General features: G+C 39.2%; 1 protein-coding gene across 3 annotated transcripts in view; it reads left to right on the forward strand.

The window, feature by feature from the left end:
* Positions 1–19,790, forward strand: part of POPDC1 (popeye domain cAMP effector 1) — a 28,546-nt gene extending 8,756 nt beyond the window's left edge. The window contains exons 4-9 of one of the 3 annotated variants that reach the window (XM_069851125.1): positions 6,159–6,346; positions 7,299–7,407; positions 9,316–9,483; positions 12,339–12,480; positions 17,074–17,177; positions 19,476–19,606. In XM_069851125.1, the coding sequence (XP_069707226.1) occupies positions 6,159–6,346; positions 7,299–7,407; positions 9,316–9,483; positions 12,339–12,480; positions 17,074–17,141 (675 nt within the window). In that variant the 3' untranslated portion in view covers positions 17,142–17,177; positions 19,476–19,606. Of the gene's footprint in view, positions 1–6,158; positions 6,347–7,298; positions 7,408–9,315; positions 9,484–12,338; positions 12,481–15,251; positions 15,314–17,073; positions 17,178–19,475 lie in introns of those variants that run through there. The other 2 variants (XM_069851126.1, XM_069851124.1) reach the window with 2 other exon arrangements.
* The last annotated feature ends 3,542 nt before the right edge of the window (positions 19,791–23,332 follow it).

A 23,332-nucleotide genomic window follows, 5' to 3' on the forward strand; every position in this document is an offset into this window, starting at 1 on the left:
AAATAACTCTAATTTTTTTCCTTTTAAACGTTTATTCAAGGCACATCATTTGGGCACAACATCTAAGAGTGAGTAATAGTTGAGTTGCCTAACAGCTTTAGGTGGAACAGGATGAGAAACAGTGTAGAACAGACCTTCTAGGTTTAGGTGAGTCCTGCGTAAAGAAGTTTAGTTATCTGGCTCTTGTTAGAGCCTAGCTAAATGTTTCCCATGTCCTCGCAAGAGCATCAAACTGTTCTTTGCACTCAACTCAATCCATGGTGTGGAAACTGTTCAGGCAGCCATACTCCTACTTCTCTGGCTCATGAGTGAAACCAGAAGACAGCAGGACCTTTGAGGGGGCTGCAGATGTAGACAGCAAGTTTGTTCTCCGGCCACTGGAACCTGAGATGTGGTTCAGTGATAGACTCTGCTCTTTGACTTCACGCTAGAACACTGAAGGAGTGCTTGCACAGCTAGATACCTACTGGGAGGCAAGCTAATAGGTCTGGGCATTTACCTGAGTACTGTGCCTGCCACACTAGGTGCTCAAACTTGACTGTGTCATAACTTGGTTACCACGTCATGTGGCAGTAAGGCTTACAGCATTTAGTTCAGAACAACGCCCCTAGCTCCATCTCCAGATCTTGAATGGAACAAGGAAACTTGCAGGAACAATCTTCCACGTGAAAACTTCCTAGATGCTCCTTCTGGTAAGACTGGAGTTGTTACTATAAGAGCTGACCTAGAACAAATATCAGTTCTGTTGACTTTAGAAATGAATGACAACTTCTTGACATTCTCCATAATTTTGCATAGAGAACAAAGCAAAATCATGAAAGTACCACCATAGATGCCTTTATTGAATCACTTTTTCCTTCATCTTCTGCTATATTTAACTGCTTTCTAAAGACAGAAACATGCAGTAAATAGAAACAGTGAAATGTAGGAGGAATATCTAATACTTTTAATTAGTGAGTCCACGTAGGCATTGACTATTTTCTTAGGCATTTTCAGTCACATTCTGACACTTGTACTGAAATATTACATCCTTCAGAACGTAGCTGCTCCCAGAAATGAAGGGCCTCTGAGAGAAAGCATGTAATACTTGAGTGTAACAATGAAGAACATTTTCAAAGAGAACAAATTATTATTTGTGATCTCTACTTCTGCAACTAGATTTACCTTATGAAATAGGAATCGAAATCATCTTGTCTGACCTCATCCGTATGCAAGTTAATCGTGTAATTTAAGCTGGTTGTCAAGTGTAATTCAACTCACTTGCCCAATATCTGTTTAAGACACGATAGTGACATCTCTCCACTGGATAGAGAACAAGCCTACATAATCATTGTAAAATACTAACCTAGCTTTATATAGTCATAGGTGAGAAGCACTTCACTGCTGTTCTCTAGCAGTATGAGGAGAAAAGAAAACCGAATTGCTTCATATTAATCTAAACTGTAACACAGTGGAGAACTGGTGTCTGACTTTCAGATTTGTATTTCTGCCACTGCAGCTTTGGTCTTGGAACTGTGGGTACTCAGCTTCTTTGAAAACTGGACTCTAAATACCCAATAAATTACATGCATTTAAGCAATAGTTGAAATTGTATGGAATCAGGGTAATTTGGAGATGGACTATTCATAAAGGCTTATGGTGATAGGACAAGAGGGAACAGGTATAAACTTGAGAGGGGCAGATTTAGACTAGACATTAGGAAGAATTTCTTCACCACGAGAGTGGTGAGACACTGGAACAGGTTGCCCAGGGAAGTTGTGGATGCTCCCTCCCTGGAGGTGTTCAGGGCCAGATTGGATGGGGTCTTGGATAACCTGATCTAGTGGGAGGTGTCCCTGCCCATGGCAGGGGGCTTGGAACTTGATGATCTTTAAGGTCCTTTCCAACACAAACTATTCTATGATTCTAATATCCCAGACAATATATGAATCTCTTTGTTACAGACGATAAGCAGGCTTACTTGAAGTGATGCGTGGTAGTCAACAAATATCTTTTAGCTGTCTTATACATTCTGTTTTGAAGGCTGATTTTAAGTGCTTTTCTTATAGAAATGTAGAGAATGGAGGAATAAAAAAGAAATAGGAACTAATTTTGAATAAGATTTTCTGTGTGCAACTATTGTATTGTGCAACTATTGTATTGCCCATCTCAAAATCAATTTTATTTAGTTGTCCTCACAAATGATGTTTTTAAGGAAAGGAAGGAATTGAAGAATAGTTTCAAGTTAGTCGTATTACAAAATGAATAATTGATATGTTCAGTTGTTAAATATTTATTTTATTAAATGGAGCATGCAAAATAGCAGCGAATTTCTCTTCTGACCAGAAAATTATTTCTCTGGTTTTGACTCCTTAGAGCTTTCAGATTTGGCTTTTCTAGTCTGAGTGGAAGCTGAAAGAATCTAATTGGTGTCCCTATAGAGCTCTGACTCGGAGCTCTGGCAGCATCCCAGAGTATTTCAGCCACTGCCGAACAAAACATTACACCTACCCATATGACTCATTTGGAATATGACCCACGAGCATGACTGGAGGAGCAGTCAGCTGCACTTGTGAAGGGTGAATAGTCTGTTACAAGGGAGACCATGTGAACTATCTCTATAGTGTCCAATCTGATCAGTCTTTAAGGAAGTGGTTATGATCTGACCGATCAGATTGGACACTATAGGGATAGTTCACATGGTCTCCCTTTTAACAGACTCTTTTAAGTATTGAACATGAAAGGAAGATCACGAAGCTGGAATTATGTGCTAGTTAAGGGATTACATTAGCATTCCAGGGCCAAATCCTGTCCTCAGGTCTGTGTGCATTGTTCTGAACTCATGAGTCTTGGGAGCTACCTGTATGTTCATCTAAGAAAGTGACTTATCTTCAAGTTGCATGTATAGAAAGAGGTGCACGTTAATTTTGTATGGCTGTTAAAAATGAAGGAGTTCCTGGAGAACCGGTGGGCAAAACCAACTGTCAGAGGCAGCTGGCTGATGTCACTATGAGGCCACTAGATAATTTTTGAACAATCATGTCAACTGGGAGAAGTGCCTGGGGGCTGGAGGAAAGCAGGTGCCACTGGTTTCTTCAAAAAGGCCAAGAAAGAGAATCCAGGGTACTGCAGCCTCACCTCAGTCCCTGAGAAGATGATAGAACAACTAATTCTGGAAACCATTTCCAGGCATGTGAAGCACAAGAAGGTGATTGGGAGCAGTCAGCATGGATTCAGCAAGGGGAAGTCATGTTTAACCAACCTGATAACATTCTACTATGAAATAAATGGCTGAGTAGATAAGTAAAGATTAGAGGAAATTGTCTGTCTTAACATCAGTAAGACTTTTGTCACAGTCTCCCATGAAATCCTTTTAGAGAAGCTGTTGACATGTGGGCTGGATGAGGAGACAATGATTTGGATTGAAAACTGGCTGAATGGCTGGGATGAGGGTAATCAGGAGTATGACATCTGGTTGGAGGTATGTACTATACACACTAGTGTATATACTAGGGGTGTAACCAAGGGGTCAGGGCAGGACCCAGTCCTGTTTGATATCTTTGTTAATGATATGGATGATGGGGCAGAGTATACGGTGATGACACAAAACTGTGGAGGAGTGGCTGATAGGCCAGAAAGTTGGGCAGCCAACTGGAGGGACCTCAACAGGATGGAAAATGGTTGACAGGAATCTCAGGAAGTTCAACAAGAAGTGCAAAGTCCTATGCTGGCAGAGGAAACAACTCCATGTACCAGCACATGCTGGGGGCTGACCAGCTGGAAAGCGTGTTTGCAGAAAGAGACCTGGAGGTCCTGTGGACACCAGCTTGAACATGAGCCAGCAATGGGCTCTTGCAGGAAAGAGTAACAATAGTATTCCAGTGACAGGGCCAGAGGCAATTGGGACAAGCTGAAACACATGAAGGTCTGTCTGAATGTAAGGAAAAATGTTTTTTACTCTAAAAGGGATGGAGCACTGGCAGAGGTTGCCCAGAGAGGTTGTGGAATCTCTGTCCTTCAGGATATGGAAAAGCTGTCTGAGTGTGGTCCTGGGTGACCTTGCTCTAGGTCACCTTGCTTGTTAGGGGGCTTGAACCAGATGACCTCCAGAGGTCCCTTCCAACTTCCACCATTCTGTCATTCTGTGGTTTTATTGTTATCCTGTTTGAACATTTATATTCTAGCCCTCCTGGTTTTTGTTCTGATAGAGTTTTTTAGACAGAGATTAATTTATAGAAGGATGGAGATGTATAACAGAATGTTCACAGTGTAATGAAATGGAAAGATCCATTTAAATGTTTTTGGGTGGCAGTAATTCATGTTTAATTGAAGCTTATGTATGGACAGATCGAAAAATCAAATGGTGCTTTAATACAGCTGTGAGTGGTGAATGTACACAGATATCTTACACAAAGTGAGTTTGGCGAAGTGTAAGAAAAATCAAGTTCTCAGGAGCGCTCTCATGAGAATTTTGTACATTAAACCCTTGGAAACAGGTGTTGGTGTGTGTTTCACATGGAGGCTGCATAGAAGTCCTCATGGCTAATAAATTTGCTTTTACTTTTCATGGTTAGAGGCTGGTTAAAAAAGTGAAGTCTGCAGGTCTGGGATATCCTTTTGTTGAGCTTTTGTTGAGCTTCTGTGGAAGTATAAAGACTAAGATGTCATGAAATGATAACTGCAAGGTCACATAATCAGCCTTGTATCTTCCTACTTAGCAGTTTAATAACACACTGTACACTCTTTCTGTGGGACTAACCCACCATCTCTGTCCACTGGATTTTCCAAAGCGATTCTCATGGTGTTTGGTGACCCAAATGTGGGATGGTTTGCATCAGTGACTGAAGCTATGTATGAAATACTCCAAATGTGGTTCCACACATCTGGAAAGTTTCTGCTTCATCTCAATTTGTTCCATGTTCAAATAAACTTGAAATGTAACAAGGAAACCTCAGTTTTCAAAAAAAATTCTCGTTATCCTTGCTTTACTGTTTCACATGCAGAGGTAATTCTACCAAAAGCAGCTTAGGGAGGACTGTTGATGTGGAAAACTTGCATCTCTTAGGGGCTAAAGACTAATATTTTCACCCTAAAATGCTCTCCTGGTGAGAGAATTGTGACAGTTTGAAGCCTGTAGGGACTTCAGGCAGCCTGGGGCCTCCCGTGGTCATTCTTGATTCTCCGCCTCCTCCAGCCATAAGATGACCAGAAGTTTCTCTGTTCTCACGGTTGAGCCACCATCAGCTGAAAAGTGACTCCTGAACTCCTGTGCTACTGCCTTCTCTCCTCCCTTGTTTTTAATATTGAAATACAAAAAAAATCTAGAAAACTGTGTGAAATTTGAATATTGTCATTTGTTTGTGTAGTGACTCCTTTTCTTCTTTTTCTGTTTTTTCTTTTTTTCTTGGTTGCTTTTCCTTAATCTCTGCTCAACGTAATCTTTTTCTTTTCATTATCCAATGCTTATTGTTCTAATTTGTTTTCCTCACAGCAAATATGCAGGCTTTGTTCAGGCTGCCTCTGCTTTTGGGGAGGCTTGGACACTGTCTCATTCCCTGCTGCCTTCATTCAAGAAAGACTTCCAGGCCCAGGAATTCAGCCAACATCCTTTCCCTCTTTGCTGCTGCCTGAGTTTGGGTGGGCTCCTCGATGTAGGATGTTCCGCTGGCAGTGTTCTTTTTCTCTTCTTCCTTTCTCACATGTGGTTTCAATATGATGGGTTTGTCTTTTCAGGATTCATAGTATTGCTTTTCCACTGCAACAAAGCCAAGAAACTCATGGATGAAAGGGGCTCTTAGGAGAAACCTTAGAGATGCCCAGAATGAGGTGTACATGTGGTATGAAAAATGCAGGCAACCTCATTTATTTTCCTGTGTAATTCTGGCCCACATCCTGCTTGCTGTTGCATCAACAGACATCTCAAAAGACTCCTTGTGTATGATTGAATGTGCCACTTGAATAGAACAGCTTCCTGTAGCAACAGTGTGCTCACCTGGCTAATTTTAGATAAGGTTTCAGTCAGTCTATAATAGTCAATGTTTGTAAATAGATGTCACCAGTTCTTTCCTTGCCTAAACATAACAGAAATGTTCCTCAAATCTAGCAAGTAAAATGTGCATAGTCTTACGCTTATTTTAACACTGCTGTATTTTTTGATGTCTTTTGTTTTTGCATTCTAGATCAAGATAGAGAAGGAGCTTAGCAGTCTCTACAAGAGAATGTTTGAACCTCTCCATGTCCCTCCAGAGCTCTTCCAAAGACTAACTGGACAATTCTGCAACATTCAGACTTTAAAGACAGGTCAAGCCTATGCTGCAGAAGATAAAACATCAGTTGACGATAGGCTAAGCATCCTGCTGAAGGGGAAGTAGGTTCCGTAAAGCTCGAGGACAGTCTTATGCTTTGTGTGATGATTGAATAGATAAGGAAGTTTTTGGGTTTTGTCAGCTTTTTTAATTATATTGTTTGTAGCATGTTATTGTCTATAGCCAAATAGTCTATAGACGTAGACTATTTTGTGACACAGTTTTCAAATGACAGTGATGTCTCTTACTGGGACCATAGTATGTCCTCACTTCTATGTGCAGCTGCATGCATTTTAGGGGGAATTATATTTGTATAATACCAAAGGCAATGTTTTCCAGAACAAGCAGGAGATTTGTTTGTGTCTTAGATATCTGAGTTGCCTTCTCAGTGCATTCTCAGCTGTCAACGTTAAATGGTATGGTGCATGAGGGAAGGAAAAACTATTTCTCCCGTAGACTTTAAATGAACAGATCTCTTGGAATTTATAATTTCACATATATGTGCAAGTAGAGAGGAGCAGGTACACTGCCCAGAGGCTGACAGGACCGAGGTGAAAAACAGTGAAATAAATGCCCACGGCCAGACTGTAATCTTGAAGTTCTTGCTAAATTCTGGCCAATATTTCAACCAGTTTCTGTTGATGGCAACAGTGATGTTGGATTTCATCATTTTCCTTTGAAGTCATTAGCTGCTCATTACTGGAAATGTAATTATCTAAAGGAAGCCCGATTCTGGTCTGGCTGTGTAGCATAACCCTTCAGATCTTTTTGATTTTGTATAGCAATGTTCTAAGGATACACACCACATCTGGTAATTGCAATTGGCTGTCAACTGCTTAGAATCGGTGGAAGTTTAGGCAGAAGATAGGTTAGCTCTGGGGCTGAAATTCCAGAAGAGGGGCATATTTTTGCCTGCTACCTACTGCTTTTCTGTTGTCAATAATCATATCCAAATTTAGATTAAATTAATCAACCACCATGACTTTAAAATGTTGTTTCATATTTTATTTCCAGAATGAAGGTGTCTTATCGAGGGCATTTTCTGCATAATATTTACCCCTGTGCCTTTATAGATTCTCCTGAATTTCGATCAACGCAGATGAACCGGGGTGAGAAATTCCAGGTACACTTTTCTTTAAATGTCACTGCATACAAATTAATGAAATCATAAAAAAGAGAGTATAACTTTGATTGACAGTGAACTATTTGGCTGCATAATTTTGTTAGCTTTCTAGTACTATTTCATGATGGACCATATCAAGAGTAAATTTTAAAATGAAATGCAGCAGAAGAGTATTATGACGGTGTTAGCTGAGTAGTCTGGCTTTTGCTATTCTGTTCTCTTTTACTATTTGCAAGTTGTTTTTTGTTAAGAGATTATTCAGGACAGATAATTTGGCAGAGAGCTTTACTGGAAAAGAAATTATATGAACAGTGTTATCACTGGTTCAGAAACAGAAAAGGAAAATTTGTTACTGTAATATTTGATGTTACTAAAATAAAAGAGTAAAAGTTCAGGCATTAGTAATTTGAAATGGGTGTTTATCTAGTTTATCTAGCATTTATTAATGCTTCTCTCATTTTGAAAGTTGTTAAAACAACTGAAAGAGATCACATTGTTTTGACTGAAAGTACTCATGGAGGGTAATAGGGGTATATGTTACTAGTGCTGTAATGATACTGGTACATTAAAGCATATTTGGTACTGTCGCTTGTGGGGAAAAAGTACTGTTAGGGAAGCTTTTTTTTTTTTTTTTTCACATAGTGCCAAAACAGGTATTTTGCTGCCTCTTACTTGATGTTCTTTCACTGAATGTTTGTAGTAATGACTGGACTGTGGCTGACTAGGTGCATCCACATTGATACCCTGTCAGGAGGGGAGCAATGTAGGATCTAAAACCAATGATTGATGTCATATGTTCCAGTCAGACACTAGGCTGAACGCCAAAGAGAAAGTTGTCCAGATGTGTTCATTTTGCAGCAGTGAGGGATCCCACAGCACCGCTTGGCACAGCCTATTTGTAAGCAAATGGATACAAATCGGTCCCTCTGAAGGGAAAAACCTCATGCCTCAATTTCTGGCTGCCTTGCAATCATTTCTAATTTACTGCAGTGTGCATCCTTTCACTCGTGAGTTCTGCTTGTTACTGCACATAAACGTTCTCAGTGCAATACAAGCATGTTGCGACAGGACAGGGATTCAATCTTAAGGACCCCATCTGCTGGCAGTGCTGGCAAATTCTTCCTGAGCTTGTGTGCTTGTATTACAGATCATGAAGCTGGAATCCATGCATATGTGATAGTTTCACATTATTTCTTAGGCTTTATAGATATTTAATTTTTCAGGGGAGTAACATTAGCTTCTAATAGCAGGAGGCACCCTATTTCTTCATAGGTGACTAATTTTCCATGGAGTATCACCGAGCAGGGCAGGTTTTGGTGTGCCATTGCCCTCTGCTGGCACAGGGGGATGAACCTGGCAGGTCCAGCCTCCCTAGAGAGGCTACAAGCTCCTCTGTAGCTACCAATAGCTGAATTATCAGAAACTGAGCACAGAGAGCCATAGCTCAACTGCTAGAAGGTGGCATTTGGGGATAAGCAGGGCTGACAGTGAAAAGAGACAAAAAAACCCACTAAAAACTCTTTGATGGAGACCTTTTGATTATACCACTTGTTCCTGTTTGGTGACAGCAACATAAAATAAAACCAAGCAACATTTAGCCTGTTGGGATGCAGGTAGTGCACTGTAGGGCCAACTCTACACGTAACTCTCTTAACATAAATGCTTTCACAGTTGTGAGAGATTCCCCCTATTACCTCTCCCAGGTTTTCTGAAAAACAAACTGGTCATCCTTATCAATTAAAAATATGATGCTAATAAATACCTGAGATGTTCTGCGTTTGTAAATATCACATTCTAAGGGATACTGAAAAGTTTCATGTACTTATTTTGACTGGAGACACAGATAAAATGGTATCACATATTATAAAGCAAGAGAGAAGTGCTAATTCTGAGTGTGTATTTTCTTAGGTCACCATTATCGCAGATGATAACTGCAAGTTCCTGTGCTGGTCCAGGGAAAGGCTGACTTATTTTCTGGAATCTGAGCCATTTCTATATGAGATTTTTAAGTATCTTATTGGCAAAGATATTACAAATAAACTGTATTCACTGAATGACCCAACTTTAAATGACAAGGTAAGCAACTGAAGTTTTGTTTGGGAATTTTATTCTCCCACACAAATGCATTGTTACTCCAGTTTTTAATCCTCTTAAAGCACTTTTTTTTAACCTGCTGCTGTCAGCTGCTGAATTCACAGTTCTTGCCTTTTCTGCCAAAGTATGAGTCAGTGAAATGTTTTTGTCAAAAGCAATATTGTTTGAAGTTAGTGCAGTAATGTGCAAGAAAGATGAGTAACTGAGACTCAGAACTGATCAGCTAGTGCAAATATTTCTAGTAAATTAGTAGACATGATGGCTGGTAGCTAAAAAGGTGCTTCTCCCTGGATGTGCTCTCTTACTAAAAAGTTAGAGCCTTTGTACAAGCATCAGCACTGTTTTGTGAAAGAAAATATTTGGATGGTAACTTAGCTGGTGGTGGCTTTTTTAATTATTTATGCAGTGGCTGTAGGGTTCTCATACATAATTTATTTGAAGAACTTTCACCATCATTTATGAAAAGCTTTATAATTTTATAATACAGTACTTTTGTATTCTGTCTGTATTGATTGAACTCACAGTAACTCAGAGCAAAAATCCTTCTCATCAAATTGCCTGTAAATATCTCATATATAGGTTAAATTGTTACTCCTGCAAAGCTGTAAATTTACTAGAAAATGATCCAAAAGGAATGACTGCCACTGCTACTGTACAACAGACCTTTGAGAGGCTTAACTTCTCATGTCTTTATGGCTAATTAGACATTTTAAGTTTTCTCAATTTTGTACTGGCTATAGAAAGAGAAAACAAAGAATTGCTGGAGAAACAATTTAACTGCAAGAAAGTAGAGTTTATTCTGCCCTCTGGTCAATGAAGTAGAGGATTACACTGTCTTGCAATCAGATCATCAAAACTATTTTAGATTACTGTTTAAATCTTACTGATGCAGTAAGATAAAAATGATATAGCAGGAATGTACCACCTATAGTATACACTTAACAAAGTGTATGGTTAAAGCTTGTTTGGTTTTTTAAATAAAAATAATTACAGGGGAATGGTCAGTAATTAAAACTGACATCTACATAGACAGTAAGTCATTCCTGGAGTGTGGCATCTGAAAGGAACATGTAGCAACAGCTTCCCGTGCGTGCACTGAGGATTGCATTCAGACTGCCTTTCCTAGAAGACTGCTGTTAACACTCCTCACCTTGTCATCTTTCATTTTGTTCTTTTTTCCCCTATTTACCTTTTTATCTCTTTCCTCCTTTTTTTTTTCCTCTTTTCTTTCATCTTCTCTCATTTTCTTTTTTTTCACGTGAATGACAGAAGTAGGATACCATGCCTAACACATAAAGTCATCAGCAACACGCTTGTGCTGCTGACTTCTGGCACTGTAGAGCTTCAGCACCAGAATAAATATTTCTTGAAATGAAATACTCATAGTAATGCTGTATTTGCTATTTTTAAATGAAAGATCCTTACCATAGCTTCTAAGTATTAAAAAAAACTTCAGCCCTCCTTTGACTTAACATCTGAACATTTTAACTTCAGTTCTTATCAGTCCTTCTTTTTAGTAACAGTAGTCACATGAATTTGACATTATTGTAACTGTTTCATCACAGTAGCTTTTGAAAATGTGTGTTCTAAAAATTAAGAGTGAGCATTTGGGAATGCTGTAGTACCTTTTTATTCTTCCTTAAATGAAAATCCTGTTGCACAAGCCCTTCCTACATAACATAGGTCAAGAACTGTCAAGTAAATTCTCCTTTATTTCCCCATTGCCAGCACTCTATGCACCTCACTTCTCACAGGCTTCATTGTCAAATATACTTATTACTGGTGTCTTTAATGCTTTTTAACTGGGGACAACCTCATCAGAAAATTTTGTAGGTGACTTCTGTACACAGAGGACACTAAAGAGAGCAACAAAACCAAGTTCAGTATAGATTACTCACAATCAAGCCGGTAGTAAGAAGATAAGAATATCAATTTGTTGTATGTTGGAAAACAGAAAAGCATCTATTTATTACTAAGGAACGTTGTGATTTTCTCCTGCCTAAGGAGATTTTCACCACTGTTGGCAAAATAGTCATTCCTCTCCGTGTGAAATAGGGTGCTAATTCCTGACTTAAAAAATTCAGTAGAGTCATCCACTATGCTTTTGTCATTGATTATTACCTTTCACATACATTTAAAATAGCATTCTGACTTGCAGTAATACTTAACAGCGTACAATATATGGTTTCATATAAATGTTATAGTACAAAGACTTGTCGGGAAGACTACTCAAAGTAAATGGAAGCTCCTAAGACCACTTGACGGGTAGGGGATAATGCTCATGTGATGCATTTAATCTGTCTTAAGTAAAATCAAGAGCTAAGTTATCATTTACTAGGAAGGACTGACATTCACTATTTTCTAACATGATGAAATGAAAAGCCAAGAAAGTGAACAAATTTCTGTTAAGATATAAATTGCTGAACACTATACGTAGTATGCTGTTTTGTTTAGCATGGAGGACTAGTCTCATTATAAAGGCTGTTTTTAACTGGAAAGCATCATACCGAAGTAATGAATTACTGAATAATAATAACCAACCTTTCTGTAGGAAAACACATGAAAAGTCTAGTACAAAACAGAATTAAAATTGAATAATTAATCTGAGGTTTTGTGCTTGTCAGTGTTCTAATTCCAATATATTACTGGAATCTTCTATTTTCATATAAATAATTTATACTGCATAGAAGCTTCTGCTCTAACCAGTCTCTTGATTCATGAATGGTCATAGCTGAGACCAGAGCATCTGCTACAGAGGATATTGTTGTTTTCCACCTTTATTTTAATTTTCTTGATAATCTTTTTAAAAATAATAATAATAACTTATTTTATTTTAGGCTTCAAAAAAGATTGATCGACAGCCTAGTCTTTGCTCACAGCTCTCTGTGATGCAGATGAGGAACAGCATGGCCAGTTCCAGCGACAGTGAGGATGGCTTGCAGATGTTCCTTCGCGGGACTTCTTCTGCATCCTCTCTTCGTGAGTGCTCAAAATAGTTCATGCCAGTTTTGAATACAGCTTGGTTGATCATGAGACATAATTGTAGAACTCTTATTGTCTCCAGTGGGAGCAGACTGTAGCTTTTTGGGTGCTCCTATACATCACATAAGCGGAAGGACCCAACTAGGGAATTCATAAGATGCATAAAGCTTTGTATGCTAACTGAAACTACCTCGTATAGGCAGCAGAAACAACCCAGCATGTATTGCAGTTTTTGACTTAATGTGAACGTGCAGGCATGATACGGAATGTTTATAGCAATGGGGCAAAACTGTGAATGTACGGTGCCTGTCACAACAGTATCTCCTTTGGTCTGTGACGTGCTTGTAGAAATTAAAAACCCAAACAAAAGTTTTTCCATCAGCCACTTGGTGCTCTGTGTTTCCTCCTGAGACAGTTTGTATTGGCAGGGTCTGGAGAGATGTGGCGGACAACCAATGTTTTGATGCCACCTGGAAAATTTCCAAATATCTTGTCAGGCTCTCCTTCCCTGTGCTTTATATGGCAGAGGTAGGAGGCAACAAATGAAATGAGGGAAGAAGCCATAACTAACCATTTTGCTTCTGCTCTTTGGATTTATTTCTTTATAGAAACCTTCTGAATTATTCTTTCTAGGCTATTGTTATTTTTTACTTTTAATTTTCCCGAATCTCAACTTTAACAGTAGCCTGAAAGCAGCTTTTGAATAAAAGAACTTGAATGGTGCTTGATTTTCTCATTTGACATAAACTGTTAGTTTAATGGAATTCTAAAAGATCATATTCAATTATTTATTTTGGTTTGGGAAATATTATTCTTTAGAAATTAAAATTCAAATATATAAGGAAAAAAGCCACTGCTTATTATTTGTTATGATTAAACTCTTTGATGAGAGAAAGTGATTTAAAGTATCTGCACTTTTCAATTTAATTATCTATTCTCTGTTGTGTTCCTCACAGTTCTCTTCCAGAAACTCCTTCAGACTTGGAGGGCCTATCTGTTTTCACTCCTTAACATTGGTATAGTCTGCATGCCCAGATAGATGGAAGCAAAAGCCATGTTAGTGTTTCACCATAATAGAAAGTCAGGGATGTGACAGCTGGGATATAGGTTTTACAAGACTGGTAAAAATTCCAGTGTTTTCTTTATTCCTCCTCTATTCCCTGAAAGGCCATTTAGAATCACAGAACAGCTGAGGTTGGAAGGAACCTCTGGAGATCATCTAGTCCAACCCCATACTCAAAGCAGGGGCAGCCAGAGCAGGTTGCTCAGGGTCATGTCCAGTCAAGCTTTGAATATTTCCAAGGTGGAAGATTTCACAGCCTCTCTGAGCAACCCTCACGGTGAAAAACATTTCTTTTATTTTAACTCATGACTGTTGTCCTTTGTTCTTTAGTGCATGCCTTTGAGAAGAGCCTGGCTCTGTCTTCTCTATACTCTTGCATTAGGTATCTGAAATCAACAACTAAGATTCCCTGAGAACCTTTTGTTCATAAGCCTGAACACACCAAGTTCTTGCAGTTCTCCATGTGTGTCATGTGCTCAGCCCCTGACCATCTTGGTTGCTCTCCACTGCCCTTGCTCCAGTATGTCCTTGTCTTTTTTGTTCAGTGGAGCCCAAAGCTGGGCATGGCACTCCAGATCCTGTCTCACAAGTGCCACATAGAGGGGATTAATCTCTTTCATTGACCAGCTGGCTATGCTTTTGCTAATATGGCCCTATACATGGATGGACTTCTTCACTGCAGGGGCACTCTGCTGACTTGTATTCCATTTTATGTCCACCCATCCCACCCAGCCCGTTTCTGCAAAGCTGCTTTTCCAACCAGTTGCCCATGGTACATCCATGCTGGTGGTTCTCAGTCACCTTCCTGTGCTTCATGTGCTTGGATGTGGCTTCCAGGAAGACGGACTCCGTAATCTTCCTGGGGACTGAAGCTAGACTGATAGGCCATTAGTTCCCTGGCTGCTTCTTGCCCTTCTTGAAAATGTCCATGACACTGGCCTTTTTTCAGTCTCCCCTGAGTGCCATGACCTTCCCAAGATGATAGAAGGGGGTCTTGCAATTGTATCAGCCAACCCTCATCACCCTTGGATATAGCTTGTGTGATTCCACAGTCTTGTGTTTACCCTGTTGACTTAAATGGTCCCTAACTCAATCTGGCTTTCCTGTAAGTATCACTCTCCCATTCTCCACCACTAGACTAAGAGACCTAGGGGACCTTAAAACAATCCTGTAAAGTAAAAGCAGCAAGAAAAAAAGCTGTTGAATATCTCTGCCTTTTCCATGTCCCTAGGTCCCATGCCTCTCAGCCACGATCGCACAGTTTTCCTGATCTTCCTTCTGTTGCTGCTGTATTTGTAGAAACCCTTCTTGTTGCCCTTCGCTAGATCTAGGTCCAGTTGAGCTTGGGCTTTCCTAATTCCATCCCTGCATGTTTGGGCCCTGTTTCTGTATTCCCCTCAAGCAGCTCATCTCTGTTTCCACATTGTGTGTTTGTGTTTGAGCTCTGTCAGGACTTTCCTGTTCACGTATGCCAGCCTTCTACCACGCTTGTTCAACTTTCTGTACACTGGAAGGGGCTGTCCTTACATTTTGAGGAAGGTGTGCTTGAAGATTAAGCATCTGTACTCTTGTCCCTTTGCCCTTGCAGACCGTGTTCCATGAGTTCTTGCCAAGTAGTTCCCTAAGCAATTCCCTGTCCTCACCTCCAGGATTGTAACTCTTACTGTTTGTCTTGCGCACTTCTCAGTATCTTAAACTCCTCCAGCTCCTGGATACTGCAGCCGAGGTTACCATCAGCCTTCATCTCCCTGATGAGTTCTTCCTTGTTCATCAGTGACAGGTCCAGCAGAGCACCTCCCCTAGTTGGCTCAACGATCACTTGCGTGAAGAACTTGGCTACACTCACCAGAAACCTCCTGGACTGCTTGCTCTCAGCCCTGTTCACTTTCGACAAGATACTGGGGTGGCTAAAGTTCCCCACGAGTACCAAGGCCTGCGATCATGAGACTTCTTCCGGTTGTCTAAAGGCGGCTTCCATCTACTTGCTCTTCTTGATCAGGCAGCCTGTAGCAGATACCTGCCACAGAGTCTCTCATGTTGGTCTCTGATCCTTACCCATAAACTCTCGACTGACTTTTCACCTGTTCCACAGGAAAGCTCCATGAAATGGAGGCCATTCCTCTGCATAAAGCACCCTTGGACAAAGTTACACCCTCAGAAGCCTGAAAGAAATTATGAAAATGTTTATGCAGTTAGCTAGAATTAAAATTCTTCCAGGCTTTGCAGCAAAACACTGAAACCAGTAGTTCAGCTTTGGGAGAAAGTAATCTAAACACTTGACATATTCAGCTGTAATTACATTAATTGCTAAGATGCATCCATGCTTAGCACATACTTGATAAATACACTTCCCTCTATTGTACTTTTCTTTGGTTGTGTACTGTATTTTCTGGTATACGTTGTGTGCTTTCCCCAAAAGAGGGGTTTAGATGTCTTTTATGTGCCAAAATTACTCAGTCCGACAGCGGCTGGTGTAGTTTGTACAGCCACAGCCACCACCCCAGTGGCAACAATAGGTGGGCAGCAGCCTCACAACTCCAGTAATGCCCTTAGTTTTGGGGAGGCAGGGGGTTACCTGTACAGCAGCATATCAGACACCTTGGGAAGTACTGTACGTTATTTCTCCTTTGCGTCTTGATGAATACGAAATGTTTGACGTCTATAAAAGGTTGATAAAAATTCTTAGTGAAAGGTTATTTATCTCACCAAACTGTAATGCTTAAATCTTTTTTTTTGCCAAAATAGCTTGTTAGTTATCCCTGGGTACTGTCATTCCCACTGAGGGGTTTGCTGCCAAGGTGAGCTCTGCTTAAAGATTTGGTTTCAGTGGGGATTGTGGCCGCATACACACTTTTTCTCAGACCACAGGGGAAGGAACAACAAAAAAGCTGTCATTTGCCTTCCCACTGCTGTATTTTCAGAAACCTGCTCCTGGGTGTTTTCAGTGCAGCAGTGAGTCTTTTTTGTTGTTCGTTTTTTTTTTTAAGATTCAGATTGAGGTACATGCTGAGGCATGCTGCCCCACTGCTGTTCCCCTGGATCCTCCATTAAATACATTTGTTTATTAAAACAGAACAAAACCCCCAAAGCCAACACAGAAGATTTAGTGAGGAACATGTGGAAATTACAAACTTTTAAAAAAATTATTTTTAAATTAGAATAAGACATTAGTAAAAGACACTTATCTGTACAGGAGCTCTACAGGAATACTGTCTTGTCATTGCTAGGTGATCAATTGTTGTGTAGACAAAAGCTGCTCACTACAAATATGATAATTGGGTACTATAATACAAATAAGTTTTATTCTCCTAATAACTCCTAAACTTTTTAAATTATGCTTTCATTTGTGCTACAATCTGCTTTGACTAATTTTCTCGAGGAACTGATATAAAGCTTTTTTTAAAGCGTTTAGTAGTGAAAGAGTGAAAAATACTAATTAGTGGGTCCCAGACTACAATTACTAACAAAACTGTGTTTGCATTTAATTTAACTAAGAAACCCAACTAACTGTTTGCTTTTATATTAAGGAAATAACCAACAAGAGTTCTATAATGCTTACGGAGTGAGCCGTTTGCAGCATGATGTTTTCTGTTGATAACATCACATTAACTCAGCAAGCATCCCCAAAAAGGTATTAAAGTGGGATTTCTTTTTCACGTGGTACTTGTGTTTGACATCCACAATCCATCTAAATGTAATTTATTACTAAATGAAACTGATGCATCTCTTCTTCCAAAATCTGGGTTAAGCAGTAATGGTTCAACCTGGTTGCAAGGGTAGCTTCACCTAACTTTCAGTCCTCTAAATAACATTTTGGTATTACTTTCTGTTCAATAATTCTATTGCTCAATAGTCATTCATATACTTGTTATTGACACAGTCTGTTTTTCTGTGCTACTGGGTTTAGATCACTCAGATTTGCTGGTCTATGAACCTGTATTTGCAGAATTCTAAGCTAAGCAAGAACGCAGAGAGGTTGCATTTTTGTAATGCTTTTATTGGTATTATCTCACATGTGCTCCCTGTGTTATATCCAGCTTGTGCTTAAAAGCAGGATTGGGTTTCATGGGAAATGCCAGTTTAATAGGTATTTGGGCTTAGGCCCTCGAGAGAGTGCAGCCGTGTAAAGTGTGGAAGGTCTGGGTTCAGGGTCTGACTCAGTCTCTCGAACGTCTGTCCAACACTGGATTGAGGCATCAGCAGACACGGCTTTTATATTTAGAGAAAATGAGCATGTCTCAGAACCAAACAACTTGATAGTGTTAGACCTTATATTGAATCCCATTTAACAGATTTACGGCTTTTTCTGATTTCTGGAGAGAACTAAGTGCTCTTAAGCAAAAGAGAGAGGGTAAAAATGGCGATAAACTGCACTGGTACAAAAATCTAAAAAACCAGAAAGCTGAAATTAATCCAGCATTTTCAGGCATCCTTTCATCTTTAAGTGTAATATTTTGGTGTCCCCAATGAAGCCAATTTTATATCCAAGTGTACACACAAATCCAGGGTTTAGACCATTAAATAAAGCATCATTTGCTTAGGTCATAAAAACCCATCTGTGTCAAAAGAAGTGCTTAACAATTCCAGTGATTAAAAATGTGTTTGAGTAACCCTTTATCACGGTGATTAAAGTAGTTTATTTGAATGTGTAAAGAAAATATTAATACACTTTTAACATGAAAAGGCCTAAAAAGGTAATTCCCGACAGTGCTTGTGTGAATTTGACTTAAAAATGTGGTAGTACTATAATTTGCTGGTCTTGCCTGTAGCTGAGTTTTTGTTCTCTGTGTGTAATATATGCAGCACAAAGTAGTTCTACTTCATAAATAGGCTTCCTTAGCAGAGCACTTGAATGTATATCTGATAAACTTTTTTTAAATTAATAGAATATCCCTGCAATAACAGTTATGTTACAGGTATCAGTATCTTTTTCAAGAACATTTGAACTTTTAGCTAGTATACGGTGACCTATCAGACCAGACTACTACTTCTTACTATTTTCTTAAATGGTATTTCAAAGTTTTCCCTTTTCTTTTTGGTCATCATATTGTAGCTGTTTACAACCTACTGCTATTGTGGTAGTTTAACTCTAGAAGAGAGCACTGAGAGAAAAAAAAGTCCAAGTACAGATGCAATTTCAGAATGGATGATGGGAAATAAACCCCTTTGGCTGATGTCAGAGGATCTTTCTGGTGAAACCCTCATGCATAAAATTTAACTACAATAGAGGTAGTTTGCAATAATAACTTGGACAAAAACTCCATGTAACGTCTTACTAGCAATGGCTGATGTGTGTGTTCCACTCTAGCAAGCTTTATGAGTCTACAGGATTGTGTCAAAGCAATGAAATCACTGTCAGCCAAAAGTATTGTGGCCTTCACCTGTTCATCCTGTTTTCTATATGGTTGTTTATGGGAGTATTATATTTTGCATAAGTGTTACATTGTTGGGCTTTTAAGGCAGTTAGAGCTGTGATCAGGTACCTACCTGAGCTTTGCCCAATGCACTAAAGAATTTTTTCACAGCCGAAGCAAATGTGCAGATGCACACACCTTTTGTATTTAACCATTTGTGTCTTCCTTTGTGGAGAAGAACCAGTAGGTGAGTGTAATGGTGAGAAAACAATCACTAGGGACACAGCGTTGGGCATCTCTCACAGTCAGGGCTGGCAGTGAATTTGGGGAGAGTACTGTGGCTGGTCACAGAGTCTGAATCTCAGAGGCATTGCCAATTCACAGAAGCGTGACTGCCCCGTGTCTGGAGTTTCACGATGCCTGTGGCCAAATAACAAAGAAACTTTTACTTACTAAATCCTCTCACAAGGGAGTTAAGGCAGGATCATCAGATTGTGTGCACTTTGTCACAAATAGATGTATGTAGCAGATGGGTGTTGTGAAATTAATTGGTGATTTCTTTGTAACTGTGGCAGGCCCAGGCCGGACATCTCCCTACTTGAGAACTTCGGCAAAAATGAAGCCAATAGAAGAAACTGTTGAAGATGATGTCTTTGAAGCACCATCTTCTGATAAGCTTGAACTCCAGCAGATGCCTTAAACAGATGTGTCCTTGGACATATCAGAGCTTGCACAAAGTTCCAGTGCAAGAGGAAGAAGCTGAATTTGGGAGGAATCTGAAAGCTAATAACAACCTTTCCATGTCAAAATTCTGCATATGTCTGTGGCTTCTAGATGGAAATGTCACACTTTATTTTAGTTCTAAATAAAGTAAAATGAATAAAAACTTATACGGGTATTATTTTTGTCTCCTGGACATGGATGGTTGCTTTATTTCTACTTTGACCTTTGCCTTCATACATTTAGTATTAAGTGGCTGAATAGCCTGAAATTTCTAGACACTTCTTCAGTGGCGATCATCCCCAGTTTCATTTCTGTAAGTTTCTTAGAAGCCTGTGTCTTATGAATGGGAGATTCTGAAACTGTGTTTCCAAAGCCTGGTTGCTGTTACCTACCTTCATTTCTGTGAGAGTCTCATGTGAAATAATACCCATACCCTTCTGTGTCTTTTGGTAGGTATTTGCATCTAAGTCTGGCATTTCTTAACCTGTCTGCTTGACAGTGTAATAATAACTTCAATTTTACTTTTTCTTGGCAAAATATTTAAATTTAATGTTGCCTTTATTCCTTAACTTTTTCTTCTTTAGGTAATGGTGTTACACTGAAGTCTATGCTTTTCCTTAGTCTTATCCGTGGAGTGATTGAGCTGTTCTGGATTAACCTTTCCACACGGCAATACATGAGGTACAAATTACGCTTGATGTAGGAAATTCAGTTCAGATCTCAAAACTGGGTAGCTGCAAGTACAGTAAAACACAGTCTCCTACAGGGAAGCATTTGGAAGTGTTTATAAGACGTACTTGGAGCAGTCCTATCTGTGATATGTGGAGACATGTAGATGGCAGCTATACCTCTGTGCTTTGACAATTCTTGAAATTTGTTATGCAGCAAAATAGTATATTTTAACTGAAAATAGCAGAAAATAGATACTATTCCATTTATTGAACTGCACAAAACTCTGCTACGCACAATAATAGAAGTCTGGCATAAACTCTTAAGGAGTCAGAGGTGTCAGAGTCTGGGTTTTGCTGGTTTGCATTGTTCCATTTTATTTCTAAAATTTATCCTGAAAGAGCGTCCTTGAATAAGCCTGCATCTGAATTACATTACCCATTTATTCCCTCCTGAAAAGCTCCTGGAATATCAAAACACACAATTAAATGATTGGAAGTTGGACCTGTATTGTCAAGTGTTCCTGCTTTTGTGAATTTAAATCCACTGTTTAATATTACATCATTACATCTTGTGGTTCGGTCAGCTCTGTATTACTAAAAATGCCATACTGAGGTGAGAAATACTTACCAATTTGTGTGAATATGTGTAAAATATTTTCAGGCCACACATATGCAAAAGACAGCACATTGGCCTCTGTTGGAGTTGATGTAGTTAATCACCCAAATTTGACTTAATGTTATGAGAGTCTTCATAGGTAGAAAATAGGAAATCCTCTTGCAGCTGTTGTAACTTATGCACAAGCATTAGTTGGAACAGCTTTCAAAACCACTGGTTTAATTACTCAAAATGAGGGGTAGAATCAGTTGCAAGTCTGCTGGGATTCAAATAAAACATAAATGCATACTTAAAATTATTTTTAGCAGCTGTCAAATATTAGCAACTGAACAGATTACACCATGAACAAAACTACAGTAGACAACAGGAAAATTAAATATTTTAGAAAACCAGGGAACATTTTCCATGCCATAAAATGCATACTAAAATACATATGTATCCTTATAACTCCAGTGACTGCTTGGTGTAAAGCTGTGAATTTGTTTGAGGTTTTGGATGTCCTGTTTCTTTTAATAAAAAAGGAAACTTGCAGAATATTTCCATGGGATAAATAAGTCCATATTTCTATAGTTTAGTTTGACACCTCTGCAGATCATCTGATCTGGCTTCCTGCTGAAGCAGAATCAACTTCCGAAGGAGTGGAAATGTTGTAATTAATGATGGAAACAAAAATATTAACAAATACTTTTACAGGAAGATGGCAACACGTGAGGATCATATACCTAAAGAGCTTACCTTCCTCTTGGATTACAACACAGCCAGACTTTGTAAATTGAACAATTCTGTATATTTTTGCAGGTTTTACAAAAACCGTTCCAAGTAGTTGATTATCAAGCCCTGTAAGTAACATGACGGTGAGAGATTCACTGATTGGTAGGTGAAGGCTTCCTTGCTCCCAGGAGCAGTTTCAAGCTCCAGGTAGGAAGTGATGTATTTCACTCCCGTTCCAGAGAAAATTATACCTGTGGCTAAAACATGTCAGTCAAAAGAAAGGTGTCAATGCATGGGTTTTGGTAGCTAGGACTGAAAAACATCACAGAACAAACCCATTTGACCATGCTGAAAATATGCAAAACCCCTTCTTCTCCTACCTTGATTACAAACAAAATATATTTTATACGTAGGGAGTGAGTGCATCACTGGTTCAATGTCTTGAGGCCAGTGACCAAATCTCTGAGGTTGCATCTTGGCTACTGGGAGGGTAAGAGGGGAAATAGGAATTATTTTACTTACGAGGAGATAAAGGAAGCCACATCCTTGTCCTGATGAAGTTTTCCCAAATTCCTGCCAGTTTTCAGACTCCTTTTGAAAGGAAAACCAAGCTGGTGGAATAGAGCAGCTCGTACAGTTCAGCAATAGCCAGAAAACCCAGCATGACTGAAGTAAAAATAGCAGTTTCCTTTCTCTGCTCTCCAGCAGACCGATTTCTCATATATTGTTATAAATTCAAGCAATATTCAATGCCTGGAGAGAATGCATCTCCTGAACAGAATTTCCCTAAAAAATTCAGGGAAGCTCTGCAGAAGCAGAGCTCTGCGTACCAGTTGGCATATCCCAGCTTCAGGAGTACAAACTCTCACCTGCTGCGAACAAGAACTAAGTCATCTTTATGCCTGCAAAACATCACATGTGCTAAGGATATATAGCAATAACACTGCAAATAATGATAAAGAACTGTGATAGTCAACCAGAAGCAATATATTTTATTACCTAAACATATTTAACTATAAATCTAAAAATTCCTGGTGAATTGGTAAAATTCATAGCAAATAAATGTACTTGATAAACACAGCTTGCTAGTTCTGTTTACCTCTGCTGCTGCTGTTTCAGGTAGAGTTGTTACAGAGACAACAGAGGTTGAAACAGACTGCAGCCTGCCTTTTTGTATTGAACTCCTTTCTATAGCCATCGCAGAGGGCAAGTATAAGCATCCTGCATTGGTTCAGATTTAAAGGAAGAGTGTTTGGAATGGGACGGGGCATGGGGGACATAGAGGAGGTGCTGTAATGCCATTGTTAGCTCATTTCAAGGTGTGATGAGTAAATCATACATAAACCCACACATAGTTTTAAATTATAACATCATTAACATCATGTCCTGTTGATTGCAACTGTTACTATGTCGCAGATGTGATTCATAGTAGCCAACAGTTCTTTTTACTAACCTCAATGCCTAATGTCTGTAGATAAATAAAAGAGAAAAAAAAGAAGATACTTCATTAAAATATTTTGGGTTTTTTTTCAAGAATTCTGTGATTTCTGTTGATTTATATAGATACAGTAAAACACATTGAGCATTGTGTTTGTTAGGGAGACTGAACTAAAAGGTGTTAATCAGCTGTATCAGGAATTGTCTTGGAGAGTAATTTCAGAGTGTCCTGCTCTCATTAGCAAAGTGCTGTTTGTTTCTTAAATGGTGTGGA

This window comes from Phaenicophaeus curvirostris, chromosome 2 (assembly GCF_032191515.1).
Source record: "Phaenicophaeus curvirostris isolate KB17595 chromosome 2, BPBGC_Pcur_1.0, whole genome shotgun sequence".
In the NCBI taxonomy this organism is placed as follows: Eukaryota; Metazoa; Chordata; class Aves; order Cuculiformes; family Cuculidae; genus Phaenicophaeus; species Phaenicophaeus curvirostris.